General features: G+C 41.2%; 5 protein-coding genes across 5 annotated transcripts; 2 read left to right on the top strand and 3 right to left on the bottom strand.

Moving 5' to 3' along the window:
* Positions 1-1401: 1401 nt before the first annotated feature.
* On the bottom strand, positions 1402-2485 carry LOC119629675 (chorion class high-cysteine HCA protein 12-like). The gene is made up of 2 exons (XM_038016321.2): positions 2426-2485; positions 1402-1918 (listed from the first exon to the last, which is right to left on the bottom strand). The coding sequence occupies exons 1-2, from the start codon at positions 2474-2476 to the stop codon at positions 1571-1573; spliced, it is 399 nt and encodes a 132-aa protein (XP_037872249.1). The 5' UTR covers positions 2477-2485; the 3' UTR covers positions 1402-1570.
* A 323-nt stretch (positions 2486-2808) lies between these two features.
* On the top strand, positions 2809-3382 carry LOC134198694 (chorion class high-cysteine HCB protein 12-like). The gene is made up of 2 exons (XM_038015890.2): positions 2809-2859; positions 2941-3382. The coding sequence occupies exons 1-2, from the start codon at positions 2809-2811 to the stop codon at positions 3283-3285; spliced, it is 396 nt and encodes a 131-aa protein (XP_037871818.2). The 3' UTR covers positions 3286-3382.
* A 3061-nt stretch (positions 3383-6443) lies between these two features.
* On the bottom strand, positions 6444-7500 carry LOC119629703 (chorion class high-cysteine HCA protein 12-like). Its single transcript, XM_062673385.1, has 2 exons — positions 7384-7500; positions 6444-6894 (listed from the first exon to the last, which is right to left on the bottom strand). Exons 1-2 carry the CDS (start codon positions 7432-7434, stop codon positions 6577-6579), a joined length of 369 nt encoding a protein of 122 aa, XP_062529369.1. The 5' UTR covers positions 7435-7500; the 3' UTR covers positions 6444-6576.
* A 5383-nt stretch (positions 7501-12883) lies between these two features.
* Positions 12884-13932, bottom strand: LOC134198678 (chorion class high-cysteine HCA protein 12). The gene is made up of 2 exons (XM_038016241.2): positions 13873-13932; positions 12884-13389 (listed from the first exon to the last, which is right to left on the bottom strand). The coding sequence occupies exons 1-2, from the start codon at positions 13921-13923 to the stop codon at positions 13066-13068; spliced, it is 375 nt and encodes a 124-aa protein (XP_037872169.1). The 5' UTR covers positions 13924-13932; the 3' UTR covers positions 12884-13065.
* Positions 13933-14227: 295 nt separating this feature from the next.
* LOC119629679 (chorion class high-cysteine HCB protein 12) lies at positions 14228-14829 on the top strand. Its single transcript, XM_038016342.2, has 2 exons — positions 14228-14304; positions 14386-14829. Exons 1-2 carry the CDS (start codon positions 14254-14256, stop codon positions 14728-14730), a joined length of 396 nt encoding a protein of 131 aa, XP_037872270.1. The 5' UTR covers positions 14228-14253; the 3' UTR covers positions 14731-14829.
* The last annotated feature ends 1176 nt before the right edge of the window (positions 14830-16005 follow it).

The raw sequence follows: 16005 nt of genomic DNA, 5'->3' as shown, positions 1-16005 counted from the left end.
GTGAGTTTCATGTTTATTGCACAATCTCATTTCTTCACAGTAGAAGTCGTTCGTAAACATATGTTAAGTACTTCTGCATCTACATATTAGCTGCATTCGGAGTTTAAAAACCGCTATTATCGCTTTGCTGAATGCGACCAAGACAACAAATCTAATGAAAATAGCCGAAGTATGAACTCACTTTTATTGAAAACTCTATTTAGATTTTTTTACTACACAAAGATACCTTTAAACATAAATAAAATATAATTGTGGTAATGAAAATACAATAAAAATTATCATTGAATCTGGATTTTGTTGAGTTTTTCAATAATAAGTTAAGTAGCTTAATGAGTATCTTAGCGGCAACAACATCTACGTCCGCATCCGCATCCTCCGCAGCCGCATCCGCATCCACCTGACTAGCAGGTCATAAATTCTGTCACATGTTTAATGTAAAATAATTGAAACAAGTTTATTCATTATGTAACCATCACAAAAATGTACCTCTGTTAAGCCCCAATAAGAAACTCCCAACCATACCATGAGCGAGGATGGAAAATGACCTCGTTGGTCACGCGGAATACGGTTGCTCGCTTCTTCACTACTGTGTGCGTACACCGTATCATTTTGTTTGTTGTAGCTCTCTTCTACGGAAAAAAATTTTTCATCCAAAAAAAGAATTTCCCGATTTTTTTTTCCCGCGTACCGCTTCAACAAACCGCGGCATCTCTTCAGTCTCAGGTCCATTAGACGAGCATTCAAACGATGTCCTGTTTTTATTCGATATGCCCGAAGCCCTAAGTCTTCATTTAACACCCTTTTTACCGTGGTTCTGCTTAACCCCATCTGAAGGGCCAACAGTTTCTGCTTACGTTTGGGATTTCTTTGAATTCGCGCCTTCACAGCTTTTATCACTGCTGGAGTCCTAACAGACCGAGGGCGACCACTTCTTGACCTGTCATCTACACTAGAGCCTTCATTGTATCGTTTGATGGTACGATAAACGAATCTTTTGGTTATATTCAAATTTTTCAGTATGTTGAAAATTTGAATTGGCGCGTAACCGCAACGATGCAACGCAATAACTGCAACAAGGTCTTCTTTAAGCGTCCACTCCATATTTAAAAATGAGTAAAATTCTAAAATAATACATTTTTATTTTCATGAACAATTCGAAATTCGAATTCAATAAACTTTTTTGTGGCCAGTATTCTAAAAGAAAAGTTTTTACTGTGTGACAATACTTATGACCTGACTAGTTATTACAAGATCTCATTTCTTCATAGTAGAAGTCGTTCGTCAACTCATGTTAAGTATTTCTGCAAGTAAATAAATATTAGCTGCATCTGGGGCTTAAAAACCGCCATTATCGCTTTGCCGAATGCTACCAAGACAACAAATATAATGAAAATAGCCGAATTATGAACTCGCTTTTATTGAAAACTCTATTTAGATTTTTTTTACTACACAAAGATGTTTACTTTCAAACATAAATAAAATAAAATTGTGGTAATGAAAATACAATAAGAAATATTATTGAATCTAAGTTTTGTTGATTTCTTCAATAATAAATAACTTATAGAGTATCTTAGCAGCAACAACATCTACGTCCGCATCCGCATCCTCCGCAGCCGCATCCGCATCCACCGCAGCCTCCACAGCCTCCGCAGCCTCCACAGCCACACCCGCATCCACCGCAGCCTCCACAGCCGCATCCGCATCCGCAGCAACGTCCACAGATAGAGACACAGCCACTAGCACAGGCAGGGCCCCCGTAGCAAACACTACCGCAGATGGGCACGCGGCCACAGACACAGGTTTCACCACACACGGGCAGTTCACCGCAGACGTTCACATTACCGTCGCCCTCGCCGCCATAGCAACCGCAACCGCAACCACCACCGCATCCACAGCCACAGCACTGACCGTACGCATTCTAAAACAAACACATAAATTAAAATTAAACAGTGACACCTTAGTTCCTCTGTACATAATCCACTAGTTTCGTCAATTGTAGAATTAATGTAAGTATCTACCTCAGTTACAATGTATTTAAAGTAGTGGGGTCAAAGAGTATCCGTACATATGTACGTATGTCACAAAAATCTAACTCATACGTACCCATCAGGTTTTTTAATAGCAGCTTCCAAAGTGAAGGCACAATATAGTGGGATGATTATTAACATACACGTAATTATTAGCGGTAGCATGGTCTACAGAGAGCTGATACGGGCAGGAAACATTGTTCTCCGGCTTGAACGGAGCACTTAGAGAACACAATATCAGAAGTCGACCTCATGTCTCAAGATTTATGAAATCCTGTATGTTTTTCTTTTTAGTACGATGATAATCAGAGAACAATGAACAGGTATAAAAGAGGTATACCGATTTAAAGTTTAAAAAAAATGCTTACATTCGGAAGCTTTTAAAAAATAAAACTTACTTGTATCAGACAGCCCTGAAGACAGAGAAGGAGAATAGCGAAGGTAAACATGATGCTGGATATTCAGGCACTTAATCTTGAATACTTTAAGCTTCAAAACTTCGTTCTTATATAGTAACTAAGGATCATGTTCACCTTGAGATAAAAAAAACAATTCAATGACAAACAGTTGAGAAACAATGATAGTTTGGTTTTTAATCAAACAGGTGTTCGTAATTGTTTCCTTATTACACCGCCCGAAGGACGAAAACTGCAGATTATTTCCAAAGTCACGTCTATGTGCTATTTAGATATGAAGGAGGTGGATTTTCAAGGAAGTTGCTTGGTATAAAAGCTGATGTAGTTCAGAGTCAACTCATTCTGAAGTCATTCAGTGAAACAAGATGGCCGCTAAACTCATTCTCTTCGTCTGCGCCACCGCCCTCGTGGCTCAGGTAAGTCTTTTAATTTTTAAATTGAATTAAAAGGACTTAAAATGATTACTTAAACAATTAAATTGTTTCATTTGTTCATAGTCCGTTTTGGGCACCGGTTGTGGCTGCGGCTGTAGAGGTTGTGGCTGCGGTTGTGGAGGTTGTGGCTGTGGATGTTGTGAAAATTTCCGTGTATGTTCCAATTCGGCTGCTCCTACTGGTCTAAGTATATGTTCCGAGAACAGGTACAAGGGTGGTGTCTGTGTCTGCGGTGAAGTGCCTTTCCTTGGTACTGCTGATGTCTGTGGCAACATGTGCAGCTCGGGTTGTGGTTGTATCGACTACGGATGCGGAAACGGTTGCGTCGGTATCACCCGAAGCTGCGGCGGGTGCGGATGCGGCTGTGGAGGCTGCGGATGCGGCTGTGGAGGCTGCGGTTGCTGCTAAGGATGCAGTTGCGGACGTTCATGTTGTGGCGTCTATTAAAAAGCTCATTGAGTTATGTATTATTGAAAAAATCAATAAAACCGACATTCAGTAATTATCCTCATTGTCTTTTCAGTACCACAATTGTATTTTATTGTAATGTGTGAAATGTCCCTGAATACGTGTTAATTGCTTATTCTTTTAATTGCTTAATTGGGTGGACGAGGCTCACCTGATGTTATGTGTTGACCGGAGCCCATAGACATCAACAACGTAAATGCCTCCCTACCCTTCTTGAGATATAAGTTCCCAATCTCAGTTTTATAGTACAACTAGCTGTACCCGTCCGCTTCGCTGGGCATTTAAAATTAACATTATTATATCTCACCCCCACAAAGATTCTCATCATTAACGCCCCCGGAACTGGTGTAGGGAATCCAACACTCATATAAATATTACCCTATCCATTAAGTACATGAATTTTCTACATGTATACCAAGTTTCAAGTCAATCGGATGCATGGTTCAGTAGTTATAACGGAATATCCGTAAAAACCATTGTAGATTTATATGTTAGTACACTTTAAATAGCCATGTGTTACTTGTCAAGGCTGAAATGGACGGGGTGTTGATACGTAACCATGAGTAATTCCAGGATGTTTTTTGGTTGGATAAAAGTTGGCCGGCAAATTTATTGAAGAATCACGGTCACATCTGATATCAAATATAACTAAATAGGCAATAGGAGCTTAACTTCTTTTTCAGAAAACTAATAGTAAAAAAAATTTTATGTTTAAATGTCAGGATAGATTGTCGGATTTAATTTATTTCTTAAATACAGATAGTAGCTTGGTCGTATGCTCCTGGCTCAGTGCACAAGAACAGGCATCATTCAATTACAATTGAATTCTATCTCTTCGCAAACAGTACAATGTTAACGTACTTATAGTACTTATAAATCACGACAACTCGACTCCAGGTGGCTGTGGTGAGTGAAGCCAATAAGTGTGGCTAATTGAATAGTCTATTAAATTCCTAATACGGACTTAAGCCTTAGGGCTTCGATTCATTCGTGATCTTCTTAATGTAATTTTATCTTCCAAATACTGCGCAAAGCTTGGCCTAGTTTTACCCCTCAATTTAGTGGTAGCGACACGTGCAGATCACCTGTATGGGTGGATAACTCTACTGACTTCTGCGGTACAACACTAGACCATTTCGGTCTTAAGATTATCAAACAAAATCGCTTATTTTTATTAATGGACAGCCTTATTTTTCACTACGCATCATATTACGGTACCTTGCTATGGTACTTCAAAAATTAATCAAGTGTTGGTAGAAGAAGAGTTTGTTCATTATATTCGAGTACTCTTTACTTGGGACCTGTTTTTTCGTCAAATCGGTTATTCTAATAGATCACTATCTACACTTGGCGGCTCTATATATCATTTGTGGGACACCCTGAATATAAACAGCCAAGGTATTAGATTGTAAAATTTTGAGTTCCTATATTTAAAAGTTTGTCTGTTTCAATACATCTAAATAATGTGATTCAAATATGTTTATCTAACACGTTTTTAATAACAATTTCCACGGTGGTAGGTAATAACTACTGTACTGAGTCCATTATGAGCTAATGCATTGTTCTACGGCTTGAAGGGAGCACTTACTGAACAAATCAGAATTCGACCTCACGCCTCAAGGTCTGTGAAATCCGTTTTAGTTTTTATTGCACTGATATTCAGCAAACAACGAAAACGCACTAAGCCGAGAGTAATAAAAATCATATGGTCAAATATGGGAAGACTAAAAAAGTTAAACATATTTGGATTCTGATTCACAACTCTGAGCGCAGATAAGGAGAATAGATAGAACAGAAGGTAACAATGCTCAGAATTTTGGGAATCTTGAATACTTCAAGCGTCAAGACTTCATTCTTATATCGAGGGGACACAGATGATGATCTTCAATTATGTTTAAACCATTCAAATGGCTGAAGAAGCTTTTTTGTTGATGACAGCTTTTTCAAAATTTAAACTTTTAATAGCTTTTCTGTAAAGTTGCAACGTCGCTTACACCAAATAGCCATTCGCCCCTCGATATAGTAACTGAGGATCATGTTAACCTTGAGATATGAAACAATTCAATTCAATTCATTTATTTATCAGATAACAATAATCCATCAATCCACGTACACATCAAAATCACAATTTAATTACAACAGGTACATAATATAAAAAGCAAAATAAAATAAGCAAAGAATAAACAAGTAGTTAGGCCTTCTCAGCTAAGATTATAATGAAACAGTTGAGAAAAAACGATAGTTTGATTTTTAATGAAACAGGTGTCCGTAATTGTTTCTTGATTACACCGTCCGAAGGACGAAATTCCAGAATATCTCTGAAGTCACGTCTATATGCTATTTAGATACAGAGCAAGTGGATTTTCAAGGAAGCTGCTTGGTATAGAAGCTGATCCAGTTCAAAGTCAACTGATTCTGAAGTCGCTACCTACTTCGTGGTTCAGGTAAGTCTTTCAAAATTAAATTTGAAATAAGTGGACATAGAGCGGTAAATACTTAACCGTTCCGCAGTCCAGCCAGTTCAGTTTTGGGCATTGGTTGTGGTTGCGGTTGTGGAGGTTGTGGCAACGGCGGTTACAGCTTTGGGAGTCTGAGCGCTGGATGGGATAGATTCTCTGGTGGGGGTCTCAGTGTCTTCTGCTTGCTGCTCCTACTGCCCAGGGTTTGTCGGTGTCTGCGGTAACATGCCTTACCTCGGTACTACTGATATCGCTAACTAATTCCCCACCGCTAGTGCTAGTAGTCTCAACTACTCGGCTCGACGAACGAATCAACGAATCGGCTATGACGCTGGCTATGGTCTCAGCTTCGGAGACGGCTGTAGAGGTGTAGGTGTAGGTGACTATCAAATGTTGCAAAGGAACGCATAATTATTATTATTGGTGCAGGACAGAGTATGGGGTTTTTTATTACTTAGACGGGTCTATGAGCTCACATCCCACCTAGTATGAAGTGGTCATGCGTGTATACCTCAACAACTTGGGACACTCGGGCCACACACGTGGGCCACTTGCAATTCATAATCTTTAGAGCGTATTGTCAGCATAAGCGCTTTGCTGGATGCGACCAAGACAACAGATCTAATGAAAATAGACGAATTATGAACTCGCTTTTATTGAAAACTCAATTTAGATTATTTTTTTTGCATTGTGGTATTAAAAATACAATGAGAATTATTATTGAATCTGAATTTTACTGATTTTTTCAATAATAAATAACTCAATGGGTTTTTTAGCAGCAACAGCATCTACGTCCGCATCCGCATCCTCCGCAGCCTCCACAGCCGCATCCGCATCCACCGCAGCCGCATCCACCGCAACCTCCGCACCCGCATCCGCAGCAACGTCCGCAGATAGAGACACAACCACTAGCACAGGCAGGGCCCTTGAAGCAAACACCTCCGCAGATGGGCACGCGGCCACAGACACAGGTTTCACCACACACGGGCAGCTCACCGCAGACGTTCACATTACCTTCGCCCTCGCCGCCATAGCAACCGCAACCGCAACCACCACCGCATCCACAGCCACAGCACTGACCGTACACATTCTAAAACAGCCACATAAATTAAAATTTAACATTGACACATTAGTTTCTCTGTACATAATCCACAATTTCGTCAATTGTAGAATTTGAGTAAGTATCTACCTCAATTATAAGGTATCTAAAGTATTGGAGTAAAAAAGTAGACGTACATAAATATATAATTTACGTACCCATCACGTTTTTAATAATAATTTCCACGGTGAAGGAATAATATCGTGTAATGATTAAATTATTAAATGCACAATTACTAGTGGTAACATGATCTATTATGAGCTGCTACAGACAGGAAAAATTGTTTTCCGGCTTGAAGGGAGCAAGCACTTACAGAACAAATCAGAATTCGACCTCATGTCTCAAGATCTGTGAAATCCTCTACGTTTTCGTTTTTATTACGAAGACAATCAGAGAACAATGAAAGGGCACAAAGAGATCTACTGCTATTAAGTTAAAAATATTACTTACATTCGGAAGATTTTAAAAAATAAAACTTACTTGGATCAGGCAGCCCTGCACACAGAGAAGGAGAAGAGCGAAGGTAAACATGATGCTGGATATTCAGGCACTTAATCTTGAATACTTTAAGCTTCAAGACTTCGTTCTTATATAGTAACTAAGAATCATGTTCACCTTGAGATAAGAAACAATTCAATGACAAACAGTTGAGAAACAATGATAGTTTGGTTTTTAATCAAACAGGTGTTCATAATTGTTTCCTGATTAGATCGCCCGAAGGACAAAAACTGCAGAATATCTCCAAAGTCACGTCTATATGCTATTTAGATATGAAGCATGCGGATTTTCAAGGAAACTGCTCGGTATAAAAGCTGATGTAGTTCAGAGTCAACTCATTCTGAAGTCATTCAGTGAAACAACATGGCCGCTAAACTCATTCTCTTCGTCTGCACCATCGCCCTCGTGGCTCATATAAGTCTTATAATTTTAAATTTAATTAATTGAACTTAAAATGATTACTTAAAAATATTTAATTTTTTCATTTGTTCATAGTCCGTTTTGGGCACCGGTTGCGGCTGCGGCTGTAGAGGTTGTGGCTGCGGTTGTGGAGGTTGTGGCTCTGGATGTTGTGACCGTTTCTGTGTCCGTTCCAACTCTGCTGCTCCTACTGGTCTAAGTATATGTTCCGAGAACAGGTACAATGGTGATGTCTGTGTCTGCGGTGAAGTGCCTTTCCTTGGTACTGCTGATGTCTGCGGCGACATGTGCAGCTCGGGTTGTGGTTGTATCGACTACGGCTGCGGAGACGATTGCATCGGTATCACCCAAAGCTGTGGCGGATGCGGATGTGGCTGCGGAGGCTGCGGTGGATGTGGATGTGGGTGTGGAGGCTGCGGTGGATGCGGATGCGGCTGTGGAGGCTGCGGTGGATGCGGATGCGGCTGTGGAGGCTGCGGCGGATGCGGCTGTGGAGGCTGCGGCGGATGCGGCTGTGGAGGCTGCGGTGGATGCGGATGCGGCTGTGGAGGCTGCGGTGGATGCGGATGCGGCTGTGGAGGCTGCGGTGGATGCGGATGCGGCTGTGGAGGCTGCGGCTGCTGCTGAGGATGCAGTTGCGGACATTCATGTTGTGGCGTCTACTAAAAAGCTCATTGAGTTATGTATTATTGAAAAAATCAATAAAACCCACCTTCAGTAATTATCCTCATTGTCTTTTCAGTACCACAATTGTATTTTATTGTAACGTGTGAAATGTTCCTGAATACGTGTTAATTGCTTATTCTTTTAATTGCTTAATTGGGTGGACGAGGCTCACCTGATGTTATGTGTTGACCGGAGCCCATAGACATCAACAAATGGCGCCCTACCCGTCTTGAGATATAAGTTCCTAATCTCAATTTTATACTACAACTAGTTGTACCCGTCCGCTTCGCTGGGCATTTAAAATTAACATTATTATATCTCACCCCCACAAAGATTCTCATCATGAACGCCCCCGGAATAGGTGTAGTAAATCCAACACTCATATTAAATATTAGCCTATCTATTAAGTACATGTATTGTCTATATGGATACCAAGTTTCAAGTCAATCGGATGCATGGTTCAGTAGTTATAACGGAACATCCGTAAAAACCACGGGGGAAGCGCGATATATCGGCCATCAGAGTCTCTCTCGAAGCGTTGTACACAAGAGGCGATTAAAACTTGTGTCTGAAGTGGAGAATTCTCTGGGGCGGGTTCCCAAGTGGGGTGAACTGAATTCAGTTCAGTTCAACCCATTGAAGACACAGGTTTGCGCGTTCACTGCGAGGAATGACCCTTTTGTCATGGCGCCGGAATTTCAAGGAGTATCCCTGCAGCTTTCTGCGAGTATCAGGATTCTAGGGGTCGATATTTCGAACGATGTCCAATATTGGAGTCATTTGGAAGGTAAAACCAAATTGGCCTCTAAAATGTTAGGAGTCCTCAACAGCGCGAAGCGGTATTTCACGCCTGGGCAGAGACTTGCGCTTTATAAAGCGCAGGTCCGGCCTCGCGTGGAGTACTGCTCCCACTTCTGGGCCGGGGCTCCCAAATACCAGCTACTTCAATTTGACTCCATACAGAAACGGGCTGTTCGGATGGTCGATAGTCCCGCTCTCGCGGATCGCTTGGGGCCTCTGGATCTACGGAGGGACTTCGGTTCTCTCTGTGTTTTATACCGTATGATCCATGGGGAATGCTCTAAGGAATTATTCGAGATGATCCCCTCATCTCCTTTTTATCATCGCACCTCCCGCCATCGGAGCAGAGTTCATCCATATTATCTGGAACCACTGCGTTCATCGACAGTGCGTTTCCAAAGATCTTTTCTGCCACGTACCATCCGGCTTTGGAATGAACTCCCCTCCACGGTGTTTTCCGAGCGCTATTACATGTCCTCAAACGAGGCTTGCAGAGAGAACTTAATGGTACGCAGCGGCTTGGCTCTGCCCCTGGTATTGCTGACGTCCATGAGCGACGGTGACCACTTACCATCAGGTGGGCCGTATGCTCGTTTGCATACAAAGGCAATAAAAAAAAAAGTTATACATATTTGGATTCTGATTCACAACTCTGAACGCAGATAAGGAGAATAGATAGCACAGAAGGTAACAACGCTCAGAATTTAGGGAATCTTGAATACTTCAAGCTTCAAGACTTCGTTCTTATATCGAGGGGACACAGACTATTTGGTTTACGCGACATTTCGCCTAATACACAACATTTATCTTTGTAATTAAAGGTGCGTTTTATTTGGTACTAGCCCAACAATTCGATGCTTTTAACTGATCTTCAATTATGTTAAACCCATTCAAATGGCTGAAGAAGTTATTTTTGGTGATGACAACTTTTTCATATTTTAAACTTTTAACAGCTTTCCTGTAAAGCTGCAACGTCGCTTACATCAAATAGCCATTCATTCCTCGATATAGTAACTGAGGATCATGTTCACCTTGAGATATGAAACAATTCAATTCAATTCATTTATTTATCAGATAAAAATAATCCATCAATCCACATACACAACAAAATCTAAATTTAATTACAACAGGTACATAATATAAAAAACAAAATAAAATAAACAAAGAATAAACAAGTAGTTAGGTCTTCTCAGCTAAGATTATAATAAAACAGTTGAGAAACAATGATAGTTTGATTTTCTATCAAACAGGTAATTGTTTCTTAATTACACCGTCCGAAGGACGAAAACTCCAGAATATCTCTGAAGTTTTTTTTTTATTGCCTTTGTAGGCAGACGGGCATACGGCCCACCTTATGGTGAGTGGTTACCGTCGCCCATGGACTTCAGCAATGCCAGGGACAGAGCCAAGCCGCTGCCTACCGCTTAATACTCTCCACAAGCCTCGTTTGAAGAAGGACATGTCATAGCGCTCGGGAAACACCGTGGAGGGGAGCTCATTTTATAGCCGGACGGTACGTGGCAAAAAAGATCTCTGGAAACGTACTGTGGATGACCGCAGTGGCTCCAGGTAGTATGGATGAACTCTACTCCGGTGGCGGGCGGTGCGATGGTAAAAACGAGATGCCGGTATCAACTCGACCAATTTCTCACGTCTATATGCTATTTAGATACAGAGCAAGTGGATTTTCAAGGAAACTACTATATGGAAGCTGATCCAGTTCAAAGTCAACTGATTCTGAAGTCGCTACCGCCCTCGTGGTTCAGATAAGTGTTTTAAAATTAAAATTGAAATAAGTGGACATAGAGCAGTAAATACTTAACCATTCCGCATTGTTCGCAGTCCAGCCAGTTCAATTTTGGGCATTGGTTGTGGTTGCGGTTGTGAAGGTTGTGGCTACGGCTTTGGGAGTCTCAGCGCTGGATATGATAGCTCCGGTGGGGATCTCAATGTCTTCTGCTTGGGCTGCTCCTACTGCCCAGGGTTTACGAGGGCTGTATCGGTGTCTGCGGTAACATGCCTTACCTCGGTACTGCTGATATCGCTGACTAATTCCCCACCGCTAGTGCTAGTAGTCTCAACTACTCAGCTCGACGAACGAATCAACGAATCGGCTATGACGCTGGCTATGGTCTCGGCTGCGGAGGCGGCTGTAGAGGCTGCGGTGGACGCAAAGGATACGGATGCGGCTATGGAGGTTACAGTGGATGCAGATGTATGATGCATCTACTAAAAAGCTTATTAAATTAAGTGCATGAGAAATGAAATAAAATCAACATTCAATAATAAACTTCACTGTCCTTTCAGTAAGATAATTTAAGCAAAAAAAAAACTGGTAACTGATTTTAAATAAGTTCTGTGTATTCAAATACAATAAAAAAAAAACATAATAAATAATTGTAAACATTACAAAGTAGAATCCCTACTAAATCTGTAGCAGTTTGAAAACTTATACAGCCCTTTCCCAATTAGGACCTATCTTTGTTGATTTTAATGCAACCACGAATTCTTTAGTCTTTCGGAATTGTCGTATCTGAACTGAAACTTTCACTGTTGGGACTGGACATATTCGTTGTTGAACATCTCCATAAAGGACCACACGTGGGCTACTTTAAATCCATTTAGACGTATCACCCTCTTTGCTCCTTCGATAATGACACTAGACTAACTGGTTTATATAAATGGTGAGTATCAAATGTTGCAAAGGAACACATAATTATTATTATTGGTGCAGGACAGAGTATGGGGTTTTTATTACTTAGACGGGTCTATGAGATCACATCCCAACTAGTATGAAGTGGTCATGCGTGTATACCTTTTGGGAGGCAAAGTAAGCGAGATTCAGGCATCTGTCAAACATCTTATGTTCTGTGATGGCTACAGCCACACCACTCCCCTCCGAGACTGGAGGTCGTGTCATTTAGTTAGCGTTGTCCGTGCTGAGATTAGCTTGCAAGTGCCAGTACTGCTCGAAGTTTGCGGTGAGTCGAAACTGAGCTTGAAGTGCTGCGTGTTTGTCGCCAGTGCTGCTCGAAGTCTGCGGTGGGTCGAGACTGAGATTGAATGCCGCGTGATGAGGCAGTGTAGGTGCGTGCTGTAGGACCAGGAAGCGCGGTGAGTCGGCTGCGATGGTCCTGTTGAGGCTGCGATGCTGGCTTGCTGTGGGACGACTGTCGATGACTTGCTTTTATCTGCAAGAATGCGGGAATTGTGGCAGCCGAAGTTCTTGATGCGCTGATGATGAATCAGAAGGTTGCGTGTTCACATCACGTCGGGGTCACCAGTTTGGGAGGCTTAACGACGGAGGGAAGATCTTCCATCGAGCGGGTGATATTGCACGGTAGACCGACGGTCCTAATGTTGTTGTTCGGAACTTGTATATATGCGAGCTTATCTTGAAAATGTCGTAAGGGAGATTCAGGCATCTGTCAAACATCTTGTGTTCTGTGATGGCTACCGCCACATACCTCAACAACTTGGGACACTCGGGCCACACACGTGGGCCACTTGTAATCCATACTCTTTAGAGCATATTGTCAGCATTAGCGCTTTGCTGGATGCGACCAAGACAACAGATCTAATGAAAATAGACGAATTATGAACTCGCTTTTATTGAAAACTCAATTTAGATTTTTTTTATTGCACAAAGATGTTTCCTTTCAATCTTAAATAAAATACAATTGTGGTATAAATACAATGAGGTGAAAATACAATGAGAATTATTATTGAATCTGGATTTTATTGATTTTTTCAATAATAAATAACTCAATGAGTTTTTTAGCAGCAACAGCATCTACGTCCGCATCCGCATCCTCCGCAGCCTCCACAGCCACATCCGCATCCACCACAGCCGCATCCGCATCCACCGCAACCTCCGCACCCGCATCCGCAGCAACGTCCGCAGATAGAGACACAACCACTAGCACAGGCAGGACCCTTGAAGCAAACACCTCCGCAGATGGGCACGCGGCCACAGACGCAGGTTTCACCACACACGGGCAGCTCACCGCAGACGTTCACATTACCTTCGCCCTCGCCGCCATAGCAACCGCAACCGCAACCACCACCGCATCCACAGCCACAGCACTGACCGTACACATTCTAAAACAGCCACATAAATTAAAATTTAACATTGACACATTAGTTTCTCTGTACATAATCCACCAATTTCGTCAATTGTAGAATTTGAGTAAGTACTTATCTGCCTCAATTACAATGTATCTAAAGTATTGGAGTAAAAAAGTAGACGTACATAAATATATCATTTACGTACCCATCACGCTTTTAATAATAATTTCCACGGTGAAGGAATAATATCGTGTAATGATTAAATTATTAAATGCACAATTACTAGTGGTAACATGCTCTATTATGAGCCGATACGGACAGGAAACATTGTTCTCCGGCTTGAAGGGAGCACTTACAGAACAAATCAGAATTCGACCTCATGTCTCAAGATTTTTTCTACGTTTTCGTTTTTATTACGATGATAATAGAGAACAATGAAATGGTGCAAAAGAGGTCTACCGCTATTAAGTTAAAAATATTGCTTACATTAGGAAGCTTTTAAAAAATATTACTTACTTGGATCAGGCAGCCCTGAACGCAGAGAAGGAGAAGAGCGAAGGTAAACATGATGCTGGATATTCAGGCACTTAATCTTGAATACTTTAAGCTTCAAGACTTCGTTCTTATATAGTAACTAAGAATCATGTTCACCTTGAGATAAGAAACAATTCAATGACAAACAGTTGAGAAACAATGATAGTTTGGTTTTTAATCAAACAGGTGTTCATAATTGTTTCCTGATTAGATCGCCCGAAGGACGAAAACTGCAGAATATCTCCAAAGTCACGTCTATATGCTATTTAGATATGAAGCATGCGGATTTTCAAGGAAACTGCTCGGTATAAAAGCTGATGTAGTTCAGAGTCAACTCATTCTGAAGTCATTCAGTGAAACAACATGGCCGCTAAACTCATTCTCTTCGTCTGCGCCATCGCCCTCGTGGCTCAGGTAAGTCTTTTAATTTTAAATTTAATTAATTGAACCTAAAATGATTACTTAAAAATATTTAATTTTTTCATTTGTTCATAGTCCGTTTTGGGCACTGGTTGTGGCTGCTGCTGTAGAGGTTGTGGCTGCGGTTGTGGAGGTTGTGGCTGTGGATGTTGTGAAAATTTCCGTGTATGTTCCAATTCGGCTGCTCCTACTGGTCTAAGTATATGTTCCGAGAACAGATACAAGGGTGGTGTCTGTGTCTGCGGTGAAGTGCCTTTCCTTGGTACTGCCGATGTCTGCGGCGACATGTGCAGCTCGGGTTGTGGTTGTATCGACTACGGATGCGGAAACGGTTGCGTCGGTATCACCCGAAGCTGCGGCGGGTGCGGATGCGGCTGTGGAGGCTGCGGATGCGGCTGTGGAGGCTGCGGTTGCTGCTAAGGATGCAGTTGCGGACGTTCATGTTGTGGCGTCTATTAAAAAGCTCATTGAGTTATGTATTATTGAAAAAATCAATAAAACCGACATTCAGTAATTATCCTCATTGTCTTTTCAGTACCACAATTGTATTTTATTGTAATGTGTGAAATGTCCCTGAATACGTGTTAATTGCTTATTCTTTTAATTGCTTAATTGGGTGGACGAGGCTCACCTGATGTTATGTGTTGACCGGAGCCCATAGACACAACAACGTAAATGCCTCCCTACCCTTCTTGAGATATAAGTTCCCAATCTCAGTTTTATAGTACAACTAGCTGTACCCGTCCGCTTCGCTGGGCATTTAAAATTAACATTATTATATCTCACCCCCACAAAGATTCTCATCATTAACGCCCCCGGAACTGGTGTAGGGAACCCAACACTCATATGAATATTAGCCTATCCATTAAGTACATGTATTTTCTACATGAATACCAAGTTTCAAGTCAATCGGATGCATGGTTCAGTAGTTATAACGGAACTTCCGTAAAAACCACTGTAGATTTATATATTAGTATAGATGGCTGCCCCACCCTTTAAATAGCCATGTGTTACTTGTCAAGGCTAAAATGGACGGGGGTTGTTACTTAACCATGAGACATTCCAGTATGTTTTTCGGTTGGATAAAACTTAGCCGGCAAATATATTGAAGAATCACGATCACATCTGATATCAAATATAACTAATTAGGCGATAGGAGCTTACAATCTTTTTCAGAAAAACTAATAGTTTAAAAAACTGAATGGTTAAAATATGTCAGGATAGATTATTAGATTTAATTTATTTGTTCAATACAGATAGTAGCTTGGTCGTATGCCCCTGGCATAATTGATGTATTCCAATTTAATGCACAAGAACAGGCATTATTCCATAACAATTAAATTTTATCTATTCCCAAACAGTACAATGTTTACGTACTTATAGTACTTATAAATCACAACAACTCGACTCGAGGTGGCTGTGGTGAGTGAAGCCAATAAGTGTGGCTAGTTGAATAGTCTAGTAATTTCCTAATACAGACTTCAGCCTCAGGGCTTCGATTCATTCGTGATCTTCTCAATGTAATTTTATCTTCCAAATACTGCGCAAAGCTTGGCCTAGTTTTATCCCTCATTTTAGTGGTAGCGACACGTGCAGATCACCTGTATGGGTGGATAACTCTACTGACTTCTGCGGTACAATACTAGACGATTCCGGTCTTAAGGTTATGAAACCAGTATTAAAAATATTGGGTTA

This window comes from Bombyx mori, chromosome 2 (genome assembly GCF_030269925.1).
Source record: "Bombyx mori chromosome 2, ASM3026992v2".
Lineage (NCBI taxonomy): Eukaryota > Metazoa > Arthropoda > Insecta > Lepidoptera > Bombycidae > Bombyx > Bombyx mori.
This window is presented reverse-complemented; position numbering and strand designations above follow the sequence as displayed.

Excerpts from the sequence above, each read along its gene's own strand:
- LOC119629675 (XM_038016321.2), bottom strand. The coding sequence starts at position 2,476 with ATGTTTACCTTCGCTATTCTCCTTCTCTGTCTTCAGGGCTGTCTGATA. Across the intron at positions 1,919-2,425 it reads TTCAGGGCTGTCTGATACAA|AATGCGTACGGTCAGTGCTG; the intron begins GTAAGTTTTATT and ends TGTTTGTTTTAG.
- LOC134198694 (XM_038015890.2), top strand. The coding sequence starts at position 2,809 with ATGGCCGCTAAACTCATTCTCTTCGTCTGCGCCACCGCCCTCGTGGCT. Across the intron at positions 2,860-2,940 it reads CCACCGCCCTCGTGGCTCAG|TCCGTTTTGGGCACCGGTTG; the intron begins GTAAGTCTTTTA and ends ATTTGTTCATAG.
- LOC119629703 (XM_062673385.1), bottom strand. The coding sequence starts at position 7,434 with ATGTTTACCTTCGCTCTTCTCCTTCTCTGTGTGCAGGGCTGCCTGATC. Across the intron at positions 6,895-7,383 it reads TGCAGGGCTGCCTGATCCAA|AATGTGTACGGTCAGTGCTG; the intron begins GTAAGTTTTATT and ends TGGCTGTTTTAG.
- LOC134198678 (XM_038016241.2), bottom strand. The coding sequence starts at position 13,923 with ATGTTTACCTTCGCTCTTCTCCTTCTCTGCGTTCAGGGCTGCCTGATC. Across the intron at positions 13,390-13,872 it reads TTCAGGGCTGCCTGATCCAA|AATGTGTACGGTCAGTGCTG; the intron begins GTAAGTAATATT and ends TGGCTGTTTTAG.
- LOC119629679 (XM_038016342.2), top strand. The coding sequence starts at position 14,254 with ATGGCCGCTAAACTCATTCTCTTCGTCTGCGCCATCGCCCTCGTGGCT. Across the intron at positions 14,305-14,385 it reads CCATCGCCCTCGTGGCTCAG|TCCGTTTTGGGCACTGGTTG; the intron begins GTAAGTCTTTTA and ends ATTTGTTCATAG.